Raw genomic sequence first — 15,973 nt, forward strand, 5'->3', positions numbered from 1 at the left:
ACAGCACATGGTCCGGAGCACTGTGCTGAGTCCATGCATAGACAGCGCAGGGGTCCCCTCCGGCCTTTTATCCCTGGCACGGGTATGGATGTGCCCTGGCCTCTGCAGTATAAGAGAAATGTCAGGTTAGAGCGATTTTTTCACCTGATCTGAGGGTGCACAGCCTCCGCCTCCCCCAACACGCTGATGGTGGGGGCCACAGGAGGGCCGGGCTCCCGAGACATCCTGCAGCCTCCTGCCCGTCAGCCCACTTCCCTACCACTGTGTTCTCCTGACACGTCTCCTGACATGGCTAAGAAGAGCTCTCCATTAGGGTCACTGCTGGCAAAGCCTTTCCCTGCATGTGACACACTGTAGGTACTTAGTAAGGGAGACTTGCGCTTCTTCATTCATCCACCTGTCTACTCGTCCAGGTACCTGTACACCCACCCACCCATCCGTCCACCATCCATCCGTCCACCCATCTGCCCATCCACTCCTCCATCTACCTACCAATTCATCCACCCACCCATCCACTCACCCACCCACCAACCCAACCACCCACCCACCCACCCATCCATCCACCCATCCACCCAACCACCCACCCAACCACCCACCCAACCACACATCCATTTGTTCCTTGGGCCCTTCATTTATGACTTACTCTTTCATCATTTTCATTCACTCTTTACATATTGTGCACTCACTCAGTTATTCACATTTGCTCCAGCATTCATTCACTCAGTCACTCAGTCGGTGGGTCAGTTGGTCCGTCCGTCATCCGTACATCTTTCTCCAGCTGTTCCTGCAGGCAGGCAGGCAGTAGGAAGTCTCCTTGTGCCTCTGTGCCCTGCACTAGGTGGGGCCCCGTGGGGAATGGAGAAGACAGGCAGGAGGGCTGCCAGAGCGGGACGGCCAGGGCCAGGGAAGGAGCATGGCTCCCAAGTGGGGTGTGGGCTGCTGGCCACCGCGGGGCTGGGGAAACAGATGGACCCAGAGCACAGCTGGCCAAGAGGCCTGCTGGAATGGGGCCAGGACCAGCTGAACTGGGCAGTGATAGAGCAGGCCCCAGGGCTGAGGGAGGATCAACAGTCACTGCCCCCATACCAGAGAGGTGCCCTCTGCCAGGACCCACTGAACTGCTCCACTCCCCCACCCACCCACCAGTGTGCGCCGTCTCAGCCACCTGCCCACCGTCAAACACAAGCAGCACTAGCTGGGTGGTGGTCCATGGCTGAGGAGGCCAGAGGGGCAGCCCCCGCAGAAGACCCAACTAAGTGTGGCTTTAACAAAACGGACGTGCGGTTTTCTCCCAGGGGCACGGACAACCCCGTCTGCAGTCTTGGGGAGAGCAGGCTCCTCCTGGATTGCTGTGCACCCCTGCTCCCAGCCCCAGGTGCTGCCCCCGTGGGAGGGTCTGCACGGCCACCACCATGCCCACCCCAGCCAGCAGCACACCCTACCCTTGGAGGCCACAACCCACAAGGGCTTCACTCCCCTCTGCTCCAGCCAATGGGCCAAGTGGTGGCGCCTCGGGGAGATTCCATCTCCTGGGCACCCGCGTGGCCGCCACAGCAGGAGTCCCCTTAGCAAGAGGCCTTGTGCTCGTTGGAGATTGTCTGAAGATCCCATCACCATAATGCTTGCTGACATATTCCACCAGAAACCGTACAAACATAGGCATGGAGTCAGGCGGCCCTCGAGGCAGCAACCCTCACCAGCCAGCCAGCAGTATCTTTGCGCAGGGCACCTGTGACCTCCCACTGCAGGACCCTTTATTGGGCCCATCCACACACAGGTCTGGGGACTTCCGTCCTCCTGGCCCAGGACTCCCAGCTCGCTGGTCTCCCTCCCTCCTCGCTCCCACACCGTTCTCAGCTCTGCCGGTCTCTGCTCCTGTCCCTGGCCTGGCGCTGGATCCTACCCCATCACTCCTTCCCATTCCTCTGCCCTGTTCACCGCTCCCTTGCTGGCCTTCCCCAGTCTCTAAGTACCATCTACTGGCCGACTGTCCCCAGATCCATATCCCAACCTCAGCGCTGGACTCAAGCAGGGACTCACTGCTCACGTCCAAGCCGGCATCTCAGACTCAGTACGTGCACCACAAACTCCTCGCCCACACCCCACCCCCGCCAAAACAGGTGCCTCCTGCAACCCTCACCTCAGCTGGAGGGGACCACAAACCTTGGGGCCGTCCGGGCAATGAAAAAATCCCAAGCCAACCCAGAATGCACCTGTTCTTCCACTGCCCTGCCGCCCTCACTGAAGCCGCGAGCATCTCCCCCAGACCACCGCACTCCCCCGTGCCTGGCCCCAATGGCCTCCCCTTCTCCTTTGCAGTGTAGACTCCCCCCAGCAGCCAGTAGGCTCCTGTCATGAGCTCTGCTCACAAACAGGGCAGGTGTGCCCCTGCCTCAGGACCTTTGCATGTGCTGCGCCCTCTGGTGCAATGCTTTTCTGGCACCTCTGTAAGAATTCTCTCCGTGGTGACCTTCTTGGTGACACCTTCTCCTATCTACTTCCTTAAAATTAAAGTTCTGTAACCACCGCAACCCCCACAGCCTCTACCACAGCCTGCTCCCCCTCCCGCCCCCACCCTGCTTTATCCTCGCTCAGATTGCTCGCCACCCTCTAATGCTCATTGTGCTGTGTGTGCTTCATTTATTTTCTGGACCTTCCCATTAAACCCCATTCTGGCTGTTCCATCCACCGCCAGAACCCCAGTCCTACCTCAGCACCCTCACTGCACCCAGCGGGTGCTCAGAAAGAGTCAGTTGCTGTTAGCTGACTCATCGGCAGGAAAAGTTTACTATTATAAACCAAACAGCGCTCAGGAAGCCAATGACATGGCCTAAAACTTGTTTTAAAGCTGTAAAAATCACTCCGGCTTTCACACACTGTCACTGAGAAGGGGCCCGATGGCGGGAAACATCCTTTTGCTGACATCTTGCCGTCCAGACGTTCATCGGCACAGTCCGTGAGCGCCACGACTGCAAAGATGGGCAGACAGAACGGGCTGAAGATGGGCTCAGTCTTTCACAAAGTAGCGTCAATGTGGGAAGTGGTCACTGTGACGGAAGGAGCCGGGAGCTCCGTCTGTGCACACCTTGTCTCGTCCTGCCCCACAGGGAGGCCGGGCACAGGGGCGGAGGCGGGGTGAGGCGGAGGAAGGGGAGGGAGGTCTCCAGCACTGGGCGAGGGGCCTTCTGGGCAACATGGCGACAGGAGAAAGCAGCAGCTGGGAGCCCACTAGCGGGGGTGGTTGATATCTCTTTCCCCCAGGAGGACCCCCTCAGAGAGGAAAAGCCCCGTCCATGCCCACACAGCTCCTGGACGGCAGACCGGAGCTAGAGCACAGGGCCCTGTGCGCAGAGCCAGGGTGGGATCCCACCAAGGTTGGGGGCACAGCGCCGGCCAGGCAGCCGGGGTGGGCAGGTGCCCAGGCCAGGATGGGGGCTGGGGAGGGGCCACGGAGGGAGGGGCCCAGGCGGTTCCAAGTGCAACGGCAGGGCTGGGGTAGGGCACAGGAGCCGCCATCCGGCGCCCTTAGCCCAGCGGCCCCTGCCTCCCCTAGGGAGGCCTGCTCTGCGGACAGCTGCCGCCCTTCCTCGACGGCTTCTTCCAGAATAGCGAGCAGGTGGCTGTGCAGCTCATGGGCACCGTGTCTGACGTGCTGCACCGCCTGGGCACACACGGCGCAGCCGCCCAAAGCCTCAGGGTCGCCATCTACGCCCGCTCCTTCTTCGACGATGTGAGTGCCCCGGCGGGGGAAGCGGGGTGCCCCTACTTGTGCCCCTCCTGTGCCTACACCTGGTCCTCAAAGGCAGGGGGATCCCCAGCTGCCCTGCACCTGGGCTGGGGAGACGCACCCAGGGGGATACCCGGGTGTGCCCCAAGACACCCGCGCAGAGCCGGGCCGAGCCAGGCCAAGTGGCCGCCAGGTGGCGCTCGGCCCCTCTCCAAGAGGCTGAACAAGCAGCCCCCCAACCCCCACCAGCCCCTTGGCCCTGGGAGGTCGGGAAGAGACCCTGAGTGAAGAGACATGAGTTCAGGTCCTCCCGGAACGCCTGGAACCTGTCTGACAGGGGAGGCACAGCCCTGCCCCTGGGGGCTGGAAACCTGGGGAAGGGGCTCTACAGCCAGAACTGAGCCCCATCCCCTCCGCAGGATGGGTCCCGGGCTGGGTGGGGATTGGGTTCAATCGACCCAGGCGGGTTCGGCTGTGGCTCTGAGCCCCCGCCTTGCAGGAGCGGTCTGGGATCCGGGCGGCTGCCATGGCGCTGTTCGGGGACCTGGTGGCCACCGTGGCCAGCAGGGAGCTGAGCGGCCTGCGGGCCCAGGTACACCAGAGCATGGTGCCCCTGCTCCTGCACCTGAGGGACTGCTGTCCGGCTGTTGTCAAGGTCTGTGCCCGCTGAGGGGCCTTCCCCTGGGTAGGGCTGGGGACACACTGGTGGCTGGGGGCGGGGGACAGCGGGGACTGAGGCTCTGCCAATGGCAGTGGGGCTGCCCGAGGGCAAGGCTGCTACCAGGGCGGCAGTGTGGACCTGGGGTGGCTTCCTGGTGGGCTGAGGTCCCACACATGCACACACACGTGCAGGCACATGTGCACACACATGGCTGTGCGGTCCCTGGGGGTCTGACCCGGCCTGTTCCGCTCACGGCTGCGTCCCCGGCCCCTGACACAGGCTGGGGCTCGGGTCATTCACCGAACACGGAGAAACGGTCGAGCTTCTCTGTGTGCCAGCCGTGCCCTGTGCTGAGGCCAGCACGGGATCCCGGGATCCTGGCGTGGGGAAGAGGCAACAAGCGGCCAGTTCCGGAAGGCATAGGGAGGAATGGGAGCAGCCCGGGGCCGGAGTGAGGCTTCCCCGGGGTGCAGGGTGGGGACGGCTGGAAGCACGCCACCGGTCCTCACACCCCACGTGAAGCTCGTCGGGGAGCGCACAGACCTCCGACGCTCGCGCCCATGGCCGGCCTCCCTCCCGCGGCTGTCCCCGCAGCAGGCCAAGTTCGCCCTGTACCGCTGCGCCCTGCAGCTCCGGTGGCGGCTTCCGCACACCCTCTTCTGCACGCTGGCCTGGGAGCGGGGCCTCAGCGCCCGCCACTTCCTCTGGACCTGCCTGGTGAGGGACCTGGGGTGCAGGGACAGGCTGCCGTTGGTGGGAGGGGGAGGCGGGGCGGGGGGCGCTGGAGCCAGGCTCTCACAGGTGTGGCCCCAGGGCCGGCAGGGGCGGGGCGGGGCGGGGTCCGCAGTTCCACCCCCACAGCGCTGTCCTCCGGCCAGATGACCCGCAGCCAGGAGGAGTTCAGCATCCACTTGGCGCAGGCCCTCAGCTACCTGCACAGCCGGCACCACCACATCAAGACCTGGGCGGCGCTCTTCATAGGTGAGCCGGGGAGGCAGGGGCTCCGGGCCCCTCCGGGCCCGCCCGTCCCAGCGCCCCAACCCTCGCCTGCCCTCCCGCCCACTGGCACCTGCCAGGCTGCTCAGGTCCGCTGGCAAGAGAGGAGGGGTGGCGGGTGAGGGGCCCCGGCCTGGCAGGACCGGCAGGAGAGGTCTGAGCCCCCACCCCCCACGAGCAAGCCCCCTGCCACTGGCCAGCGCCGCTGTCTGTCCCCCAGGCTACACCACCTGCTACCACCCCCAGGCCGTGTCCCAGATGCTGAACAGCGTCGACACAAACCTGCTCTTCTCTAGTAAGCCACCCCAAGTCCCCGGCAGCCCTCCAACCCCACCTCCAGGGTGAGACGGGTGTTCACACCCACGCACGCCACCCGCGGCTCCCCAGAGTGAGGGTCAAGGAACAGGTGGGGCTGGGGAGGGCAGCACCCCGGGCCTGGGAGGCAGAGGAGGTGGGGTCTGGGGAACCTCCGGCTGCCGCCCCCACCCCTGCTGGAAGGACGGGACCCCGGTTCCCCCCTGACTGTGTCTCCTCCCCTGGAGCTTTCGAAGATCTCAAAAAGGACCCAGAGCCTGGCATCCGGGAATTTGCCGCCAGACAGTGTTCCTTCCTCCAGAAGGTGGCAGCCGGACCGCAGTGACCTCCACCGTCCTTCCTCAGCCTCCTGCCCCTCCCTCGTGCCCACCGAATCAGCCCTGCCCCACTCACACAGAGCTTGGTTGCATAACATTTTCCATTTGAAAGAAAGATCTAGATTCAACAAAGAAGCGTCCCACCTGTCGGCTCCCTGCCCACCACCCCGTGGCCCCAGAGGACGGAGGCAAGCTCGGGGGACACTGGCAGGCCTCGGGGACAAGGGGGCAGACCAGGTCTCCCAGAGACAAACCATGAAGTCCGTGCAGGGTCCTGCAAATGACAGGTTCTCTCTCCCTTCTCGGCCTTGGTCTCCCCACCTATGAAATGGGCACGTGGGTCCTTCCCTGGCCTGCTGAGGTTCCTCCTAGGGACTCACCTTCGGGCTGTCCCTCTTAGGACCCGCCAGACCAGCCGGCCCCCCGCCAGCCTTACCCGTCAGGCGCCCACACCAACCCCTCCACACCTTTGCTCAGGAAGCTCTTCCCACCCGGTGCACCTTCCCCACGTGCTCCCACCTGGGGACCCCCACACCCCCTTCTCCGAGGATGAGCCCCGGGCAGAGGGAGCCCCCACCCCGGCCCCTTCTCAGCCCTGGGGCCTGGGCCACCCGTCCCTTGCAGGGGACACGCTCCCAGACTCTCACCCCACCCCACCCCCCAGAAACTGTAAGCCCCTCGGGGCCGGGACACAGCTGCGGGGGGCTGGCCTAGGGGAGCCCCGCCCCTTGGATGGTGGGTTGAAACACTACAGCAACCTTCACAGAACACGAGTTCGCGAGCCGCCTCAGATGCGTTTCATTTGGCAGAGCTGGGGGCCCCCCTCCCCCTGGGAGCCCAGAGTGGGCTGAGATCTGCAGCCGCCAGCGTATCCGTCTGTCCCTCTCTGAACAGAGCGCCAGACGAGTGACTTGGGCGGTTGCCTTTTCCCGACCCCCATGCTGTGACCCCCACGGGTGCTCCAACCCCCTGGCTGGGGCACGGGGTGGTGTGCCCTTTCAGAACGAAGGAGTGGGCTAAGAGGGTCCCCTTGGTCCAGCCTCGTGGTCCCTAAAAGGACCCCTAAAAGGGGGACTCCGTCCTCCAGCCCCTGCCAGACAGTGAGCGGGCAGGCCTCCTCCACACTGTGCTCCGGGAAGTCCGGCTCAGTGAAAGCTGGAGCCGGTGGGTCAGACCCGAAGCCAACCGAGAGCTGAGGGACGAGCCTGGCATCGGGGAGGGGCCCCACTCCCACCTAGCAGGGTGGCCGGGCTCTGTGGAGCGGGGCACAGCGAGGACGCCCCATTAACAGTGCCAGTGGTAACAGCTGCAGCAGGCCGGGAGACGGAGGGACGGGCCTGTGTCCCCATTAGCCAACCCCCAGGGCCCCAAGAAAGGGGGGGCCACACAGCGCCCCCAGGGTCCGCCGGGCAAGTGCGAGCAGAACAGACCCAGCAGGGCACCTGCCTCCAAGCGCATGACAGTGGGCCCTTCCTGGACATGCCTCCTCCCTGCGGCAAAACACAAGGGGCGACAAGTGGGTAGCTCAGGGAGCCCTTCCCCACACACCTCCCCCAGGCTGCGTGCAGGGTGCGGGGTGGAGACAGGGAGGCTCGGGCCAGGGAGGTGTCGGTGGGGAGTGGCCTGACGCCAAGCCTGGAGCTGTGACTCCTAACACAGCTGCTGGGTCCCAGTGACTAGGAGAAATGCGGCTGGTGAAGGTCCCTGGGTGCTGTCCACAGCTGGGTCACAGGGCCTGGGGGCAGGGGCTCTGGCACGCCCCACCCCCAACCAGGCCGGCCCTGGGCCCCCTCCTCCTGGCCGTGCCCCGCACAGGGAAAGGCCAGCCCCCCGCTCGAGGAGACCTGAGCACGGCAGTCCACACCCCCCGGCAGGCCTGACCGCCCCTCCTGTACCCTCAGGCTCACTCACCCCATGGAGCCTGGGGTCACCCTCTGCCCCTCCGGCTTCCCCTCCCTTCCCGGGGCCGATGGGATGGTGTGTCCCTCCCCCTGGTGCCGAGCTGGCCACCGCCATCTGCACCCTCCTCTGGGCCTCTAAGGCTGAAATGAAGACACTCGGTGGGGGCAGGACTGAGTGGTCCCCCCACGACACACGGGGCCCTGAGGACTTACCAAGTGAGCCCCAGCCTGTCCTGCAAGGGCCAACGCCGGGGACCCGGCCTTGCCTTCTGATGCCCCAGCGCCCCCCAAAATGGCAAGGCACCTGGGCGAGGCCCCATGCAGGCCACATGGGAGTGGGGCTGGCTTGGGCACATCAGGGACATCCCCTGTCCCGAATCTTGGGAGAGCGCGGGGACGCAGCATGGATGCCAGGGGGACCACAGCGCAGCTGGCCGGAGGACCCCCGCCACCCGCAGGACCCCCGCCACCCGCTCCTTCCCACCGGGCCCCGCACCACACTCTCCAGGCACACACACAGCCACGGGGTCCTGCTTTATTGCCTTTGAGGGTCCAGGACGGCGGACGGTCTCCAGACCCAGTAACTGAAAGTGCCAAGGCCAGGTCGGGGCGAGAGGCCGTGGAGGAGGAGTGGGGCCCCGTGGTTAGAACGCACGCGCGCTCCCTGACAGACCAGCCCGAGCGGGCCCTGCGGGTGGGCAGGGTCGCCCCAACGGAGCCTCAGAGAGACGGGGCAGGGGGCCGAGGGAAGCACGGACGGGCGCACGGAGACACGGCACAAACGGAGGAAGGAGCCAGCACAGGGCGAGCCTGAGCCGCGGACAGGGGTGCCGAGGGGCCGACGGCCGGGAGAGAAGGCGAGCCGGCGGCAGTGAGGCGGTGGCCGCGGTCGGCGCGGAGGCCCCGGGGGCCCCGGGCTACATGACGCAGCACCTGGTCCTGTGCGCGTGCGGCTCCTTGAACCGCAGCCTCTGCCTGGGCCGGTATTTCTCCAGGTAGGTGAGCTGCTTGCTGTTGATGGCTCCGCGCCGCTTCCTGCGGGGACAGGACAGGGAGGGGTCGCGGGTCGGTGCCGGGTCGGTGCCGCGCCGGCCCAGCTCCCAGGACGGCCTCCACCCAAGATCCTCCCTCCCCCACCTGCGGCCACTGCGGCCGGCCCCCTCGTCCAGGCACCCCACGGCACCCACCCTCCCCAGGCCCCCTTGTTGCTCGGGTACCACCCCACCCCCCGGGCCACAGGGTGGGACTTGGGCATCTCCGCAGCCCAAGAGGGAGGGAAGAGGGGGGACTCGGGTGACAGGTGATGGGACGTGTCAGGACGGCTTGGTGGCCCCTCAGGAGGTCATCTGTCCCCACCCACCCAGGCCCTGGAGTGTAGCCGTGGACTTCTCTGGCCAGTGAACCATGAGCAGAAGGGACGCATGTCAGCCAAGCCAGGCTTCCGGAGCCCCCCCGGCCCCGAGACTGGCAACACGGGAGGAGCACTGCACCCCAAGGGCCCCAGGGTCCCTGAGCAGAGCCCCCACACCACCGCAGCGAAGGGTCAGATGAGGGAGGAACACTTCAGAGCTGTGCTCGCTGCTGGGGTTTGGGCCTGCCCGGTGCCACGGCCTCTCCTTGTTCCCACAGCCACAGGCCACGGAGCCGGGAGCCACGCCTCACCCACACATCCCAGCACCAGGAGCCACACACAGGGACCAGCCCTCACCCTGGACGGCGGCCTGGCTACGGGACCCACATGAGTGCGTCATACCCCCGCGTGAGGCTGACGGGAGGGGGACGTCTCTGAGGTCACCCTGTGGCCAGGGGTCAGGAGCGCGTGCTGGCAAGACACTGGGCCCTACGGGGTGGGGAGTGCCGCGTAACGGCCCCTGAGCCCAGACCCCCAAGCGCACACCCACCGCCCTCCGCCCACCCTCGCCGGCCACTCACTGTCGGATGAACTGGATGGCGTCTTCGTACTTCATCCCGCTCTCGATGAGAGCCAGCGCCACAAGCACTGGGGCCCTGGGGGGAGATGCAAGGCTGGGTCACCACACCTCGACACCCCAGCCCCTTCCCCGGACGGGTCCCCGCGAAAGGCACAGGGCGATGCCTTCACTCTCACACCCAGCACGAGGCTCCCCCAGTGCAGCCCCGCCCCCGCGGAGGGCACAGGCCGCGGCTGAACCCGACACCTGCAGTGTGGCCCCAGGCCATGTGGTCCTTGCCCTGAAACTGGGGGTGCACTGCCCGGGTCACTCAGTCACCCCTGACGGTGGGGGGGTGGTCTGTGTCTGGGGGGCGGGCTGTCTGTTCCTTCCGGCTCGAGTGCAGGGACCATGTTGCAACCCAGCAGGAAGGGGAGGGGTCAGACTTGGGGAAGGACCGTCCCTGGGGTCACATGATGGGGGTCAGCACCCACTGCGAGAGCGCACGGACCACAGATCCCGCAGTCTGGCGAGGCCTGCCCCGTGCCCCCCCAGCTCACCGTCCCAGGCCGGCGACACAGTGAACGGCCACACAGCTGCCAGGGTCATCGCAGAACTTGGCCTTCAGCAGGCTCAGCCAGTCCTCCACCACCTTCCCGGGCGGGGGCGCCCCGTCATCAAAGGGCCAGTCCTGCGGAGGGCAGAAGCCCGTGAGGCTGGGGGGCCGGGGCCGGTCAGCCGCTGGCCCAGACAAGGTCGGCACTCTGGGAAGCACGGAAGGACCCCACGAGGGGGGAGGGACAGCAGGCCCCAGAGGGCAGAGCACTGGCTAGGCCTGCAGTCCCCATGGCAAGGCTTCTCATGCCTCTCCTGCTTACTTCTTCGGCCCCCTTCTCCAGGAAGCCCTCCCAGAACACCAGTCCTCTTCTCTCCTAAGCACAGTGAGCCCCTCACCCCTCCCTGCCAGCCCGCGCCGTCACTCCAGGGTCACAGCCTGACCCTCACCAACCTGAGTGTTTCTGAGTCAGCAGGCCCAAGGGGTCTGGGCAGCAAGCGTGGAGGGTACGTGCACCCTCCTGGCCCCAGCCCCCAGCCCCACCGCACAAAGCAGGCCCAGCCCGGGTACCCCCTGGGAAGGAGTGAAGGAAGGGTAGTCAGGTGAGCCACACTGTTCTGGACACTGGATTCCAGGTGGTTCCTGCCGGGCCCTTCCCCAACATTCAGGGTTCATCCAGTTTAGGATTCGACCGGTTTTGGAAACTTAGCGGCGCTACTCTCCTCCCCCAGCACTCTGGAAGAGGAGAGGCGAGGCGAGCCTGCAGGCTAAGCCCAGGCCGGGTCACGGCCGTGAGGGCAGAGATGCTTAAGTCCCGGCAAAGGGCGCGCAGGCAGGGCAGCGGGGAACCGGTCCAGGGCCAGAGCCCTCTGACTCCAAGGGTGAGTCCACATGGGCTTGCCATGGCTGCCGGCGAGGCAGGTCCCAGAGGGGAAGCTGATGTCCAGAGGACCTTCGGATGCTAGGCAGGCCGCCGCTGGACTCCCGGCTGCCCCCGCACTCCATGCCTCGGGCAACCCTGCCCTACAGGGGATGTGCCACAGTCCCACAGGCGGCCGGCAGCACAGCCAACCCATCCCTTGCCTGATCTCAGGTCCCCAGAGCTAGGAGACCAAGGAAACAGCTCCCAGGCTCTCTTCCCCACGGCCTCACAGAGTGCTTCCCTGGGGACAGCCCAGGTGTGCCCGCCCGCCCCTCCCCACCACGCTGCCCACCCACGAGCCCCAAACCACAGGCAGCGAGACACAGGGAGCCCCAGCAGCCCGGCCCCAAGCTGCTGGCTGGGAGCCACCAGGCCCCGTTCTTCCCCGCTGCTCAGGACGCCTGTGCAGGGAGAGCTGTGGCCGTCAGAGCTCCAGCCACCCGGTCAGGGGCTGAGTGCTATTAGGAAAGTTCACTCCCCCCAGTGCTCTGGCCCCGGCACCTTCCGGCTGTGGCCTCAGACAGCGACCGAGCCTCAGGCTCACCCTGGCAGAGCCCCAGCACTGGGGGGACCCCACTCCGGGAACCACGGCTGTGTATCCGGCATGTGCACCCGCCTCCCGGGCCCCGCTGGCTAGGGACAAGCTCAGCCACTCTAGACATGTGCCCAAGCATCACGCGGCCCGAGCACCAACATGCAGGGCGGGGAGGGGGGCAGGTAACAGGCAGCAAGGCCTGTGCCCGCCTCCAAGCGAGGGAGCCCCACACTCCCAGTCCAGGCCCACCCCACACCGCCCATGCCCCCCACCCCCCAGCAGCGGCGCCACCAGAGCCCTGAGGCCCTCACCACGACAGTGATGCCGTCCTTCTCCAGAGGGGCCTTGTCGTAGGTCACATCACACACTCGGACCACGGTGGTGGCCCCGTACTTCTTCAGGTCCTGGTGGGGAGGACAAAGGCGGGCTGGGCTGGGGCTGGGGCCCAGGGGTGCACATCTCTGTCCGGGGGCCCCCAGGGCAGGGCCACACCCCCTTAATGAAGCAGGCTGGTCCCAAGCAGAACGGTCAGGGGTGGGCTTTCGGGCCCAATGACACAATGAGAGGACGGGCCTTCCTGATGCTTCCGCACAGGCCGTCCACACCTGCTCTCCCGCAATGTGGCTAGGCCGCCGTGAACCCGGCTTCCAGCACATTCCCACCCTGCTCTTGGGTGCTCAGGACCCCCATGGTGCCAAAATCTCCCAGACAAAGCAGGGGCAGGACACCGTGGCCCGGGCTGCCCTCCTGGCCAGGGTCTTGTGCACGGTCCTGCGAGGGCCCAGCCCGGGGTCTTGTGCACGGGTCCCGCGAGGGCCCAGCCCAGCCCCCACACGAGGGTCTGCGGCGTCTCAAAGGGCAGGCAGGCACGTGCTCAGAGGCAGCCGGGCCCTACTCACCAGCGGGGAGCCCCGGGCTACCAGAGGAAAGGTGGAGGCAGCTCACAGCCGGGCTGTAGATATCTACCCTCTAAGTGGAGGGTCCGCTCCACGGGAGCCCGTGTGGGGCTGCTCCCACCCCACCTGCTCCAACAGCCATTCGGGGAGTGCTGAGCCATCACCGGCTAGACCCGCACGTCATACGACGGGGACACAGGACAGGACGAGGGCGGGACACCGCGCCCCCAGGAACACAGCGCACAGGAAAGCGGGTGGAGCTCTGAGGCTGCAGGGTCCCCTCAGAATTCCTCTGTGCACACAGCACAAGGGGAGCCCCCTAGCCCAGGGCTGGGCTCTGACCCTCGACACAGACTCCCCTTGACCCTGGTCACACACGGACCCTGAGCCCTGACCCTGGTCACACACTGAGCCCTGACCCTGGTCACAGTCTGAGCCCTGACCCTGGTCACACACGGACCCTGAGCCCAGTCACAGGCTGACGGCTGAGCTGCGTCTTTCCCCAGGTCCTGCCATTACCTTGAGGGCCTGCGTGGCGAAGAGGGACAGCCCTCTTCTGCAAGGCTCTTGGCACAGTGTCCAGGGCCCAGACCCCTGATGGCAGGGTGTCCCCTGCCTCCCTCTATACAGTGTTCCAGGTCCTCTTGTCCCAGCTCCCTGCTTAATGACAAGCACGCATGGGGGCTGCCCTTGCGCTGCAGAGGGGAGTGCTGAGGGTCCGAGACCACCAGAGCACTTAAATGCGGCAGCAGGCTCTGCAAATAGAAAGGCGCTCCGCAGAGGCCGGGCTGTTACAGGAGGGCATGGGGAGAGCTGCAGGCTCTGCAAACAACGTGTGGTCACCCCCACAGTGGCCAGCTCAGACTCCTGCCCAGGCCCTTCTCCTAGACCTCTCCCTGAAGCCCCCAGCCCAGCCTGTCCTAACTCAAGGCCCCTGAGAGCCAGCAGGCTTCCCGCCGCCTGGGCTGGCCGTGGCACGGAACTTCACCTGCCTGCCCCTGCGACTTCAGCGGCCAAGTCTCACAGTGCGACCCTCCCTCCTCCTCCCCGCTCCCACGGAGCTTCTCAGGAACACCCCAGTCTCCCAGCTCCGGGGCCCAAGGGCCAGGGTGACAGTTCTGCCACGAAGCGCAGCGCTCGGCTGGACAGCTCCGAGCCCCACCCCCACCGACTCCTGGGCAGCGAGCCAAGCACCCGCGGGCCCCACTCACCTGGATGAAGGTGCTGAGGGTGGCGTCGGTGGGGTTGTGCGTGATCAGGAAGCGCATGCTCTTGTAGCTCACCTCCACGGGGGCCGGCCGGTTCATCCGCGCCATGCTGCTCCGCGGTCGCGGCGAGGCCCGGGGAGGCGAGGCCCCCACAAGCCCCCGCGCCCCAAGGAGATGGAGATCCCGGTGCTTGCCCGACACACAGAGAGCACTTCGTAGTCCCGTCTGCACAGACACCGTGCGATGCCCGGGGGTGGAGGGCCTGGGCCCCGAGTCCGGCTCTTCACAAGCAGAAGGGAAGACAGCCCCCAGGGCAGGGTGGCGGCCCACGCCCCCAACGCGGGGAGCTGGACACCGATGAGGGGCCAAAGGGAAAGGGGGACACCCAAACCCCGGCCAAGAAGCCCTCACAAAGCCCAGAGTGAGTCTGCCGCCGGGTCTCTGCCCGGCGCCGTCCGCATCAGTGGACGGGCAAGCGGCCCCCTGCACTCGAAGGCGGGCCCCGGACCCTCAAGGACCAGATGGAACCTGAACTTGAACTGAACCCACAGGGCAGCCTCGGGGTGGGGGTAGGGGTGGTGGGCGGCAGCCGTGGTGGCGGGCGGCTCTGACGCTCGGGGCCTCAGTCACGTTACCCCATCAGGGTACTGCAAGTCCTGGAGAGGGCCCGGGGGCTCAGGCGGCAGAGCCGGCCTGGGGCCGGACAGTAGGGGCCATGGGCGGGCGAGGGCAATGGTGAGAGCGAGAGGCACGGGGGCCTCCTCAGCAGCAGGCGTGGTGGGGATGTTGGGCCCGGCAGTATTCAGAGTGGCCCCCCGAGGCCCTCTCCATAAATCCCAGGCTGGTCAGCAGCGGGCCACGTCTGCGGAAGGACTGGAAAGAAAAGGAACAGACAAGGGGTCACCTGGAGCCCCCGCCTCTGGGGAGGAGTGGGAGCCTGCCCATCCTGCTGTCGCTAACCTAGGGCCCTGCTGCGGGACCGTGTTGGGGAAGGGACCCTCGTCAGGCCTCAGTTTCCCCACCTGGGAGTACAGGAAGGAGCGCTCCCGCCGGGGCAAACTCAAAGCCCGGACAGCCACCAGAGTGGAGTGAAAAGGGACAGAGGGAGGGAGTCCAGGGACGCACACCCCAGGAACATGCTGCACCCCAAGGAGCAGATTGCAAGGTCCCCGCGCCGAGCCTTGCTCCCCCCTCTGCCGCCTGCGACCAGCAGACACCCACCCCCAGCCCATAAAGTCACAGCGCTGTGCGGAATTCCGGGCCCCTGTGGAATTTCAGAGCCCAGATCATTCCGGGGCGGCCAGTCCTCCCGGAGGGGCTCAGGAAGGGCTGCCACAGAGCTGAGGCACGGCGCAGCCCCCCTCACAGCTGTGAACCACCTGAACTTGTCCCCCGTGCCCCGTGGGGGTCCCTGGCTCCCACTGGCCCCCACCCCTGCTGTCTCCACCGCTCACCCACAGGGCTGGCCCGACGCGGGAGTAAACAAGCGGGCTTCTGCCCTCGGGGAGCTCGGGGCAGCAGAGGCAGCCACGGCGGCCAAAGGTCCAGCCAGCCAACGGAGCATGCCAAGACGTGACAGTGCAGGTGGCCAGGAACGGGTCACACCGTGATGGCCTCAGGGAGGGACGCTGCCGGACCACTGAGTCAGCCATCAAGCATATCCACAGGCATGTCCATGTCCATCTCTGGGCCCCAAAGTTCTCAGGGACCCCAGCGGGACCACCCGGCCCCACCCCCACCCTCACAGATGGGCTGGGAGACCTTGGGCAATCATTGGCCTCAGTTTCCCCATTTGCACAACAAGAAGTCATACAAGATGGCCCTGTGGTTCCTCTAGCTGTGACCCAATGGTCGACAGACCCCTCCAGCCACCGAATGTGGCCCCGGCCCCACCTACGGCTCTCTTACCTGCTCACCCGGCCGGCCCCTCTGTCCCCCAACCCACCACCTCTTACCTTTGTCCCCGCCCCAGCAGCCCCTTCTCCAGCTGCCCACCAGGCCAGGAGAGCCGTGGAGTCTCAGCCCCGGT

The 15,973-nt window shown here is 66.3% G+C and overlaps 2 protein-coding genes across 8 annotated transcripts in view; one reads left to right on the top strand and one right to left on the bottom strand.

The window, feature by feature from the left end:
• LOC131827748 (maestro heat-like repeat family member 5) overlaps nucleotides 1-6,797 on the top strand; it is a 66,850-nt gene extending 60,053 nt beyond the window's left edge. For both annotated transcript variants that reach the window (XM_059168693.1, XM_059168694.1), the window contains exons 25-30: nucleotides 3,554-3,730; nucleotides 4,227-4,382; nucleotides 4,983-5,105; nucleotides 5,267-5,369; nucleotides 5,605-5,679; nucleotides 5,927-6,797. In XM_059168693.1, the coding sequence (XP_059024676.1) occupies nucleotides 3,554-3,730; nucleotides 4,227-4,382; nucleotides 4,983-5,105; nucleotides 5,267-5,369; nucleotides 5,605-5,679; nucleotides 5,927-6,024 (732 nt within the window). In that variant the 3' untranslated portion in view covers nucleotides 6,025-6,797. The remainder of the gene's footprint in view (nucleotides 1-3,553; nucleotides 3,731-4,226; nucleotides 4,383-4,982; nucleotides 5,106-5,266; nucleotides 5,370-5,604; nucleotides 5,680-5,926) is intronic.
• Nucleotides 6,798-8,432: 1,635 nt separating this feature from the next.
• The window catches only part of PTP4A3 (protein tyrosine phosphatase 4A3), a 32,655-nt gene continuing 25,114 nt past the window's right edge, over nucleotides 8,433-15,973 (bottom strand). For all 6 annotated transcript variants that reach the window (XM_059168808.1, XM_059168806.1, XM_059168809.1 and 3 more), the window contains exons 2-6: nucleotides 13,948-14,806; nucleotides 12,152-12,244; nucleotides 10,388-10,518; nucleotides 9,850-9,924; nucleotides 8,433-8,952 (exon numbers count right to left, since the gene is read on the bottom strand). In XM_059168808.1, coding sequence (XP_059024791.1) covers nucleotides 8,835-8,952; nucleotides 9,850-9,924; nucleotides 10,388-10,518; nucleotides 12,152-12,244; nucleotides 13,948-14,052 — 522 coding nt within the window. In that variant the 5' untranslated portion in view covers nucleotides 14,053-14,806 and the 3' untranslated portion in view covers nucleotides 8,433-8,834. The remainder of the gene's footprint in view (nucleotides 8,953-9,849; nucleotides 9,925-10,387; nucleotides 10,519-12,151; nucleotides 12,245-13,947; nucleotides 14,807-15,973) is intronic.

This window comes from Mustela lutreola, chromosome 3 (genome assembly GCF_030435805.1).
Source record: "Mustela lutreola isolate mMusLut2 chromosome 3, mMusLut2.pri, whole genome shotgun sequence".
Classification (NCBI taxonomy): Eukaryota; Metazoa; Chordata; class Mammalia; order Carnivora; family Mustelidae; genus Mustela; species Mustela lutreola.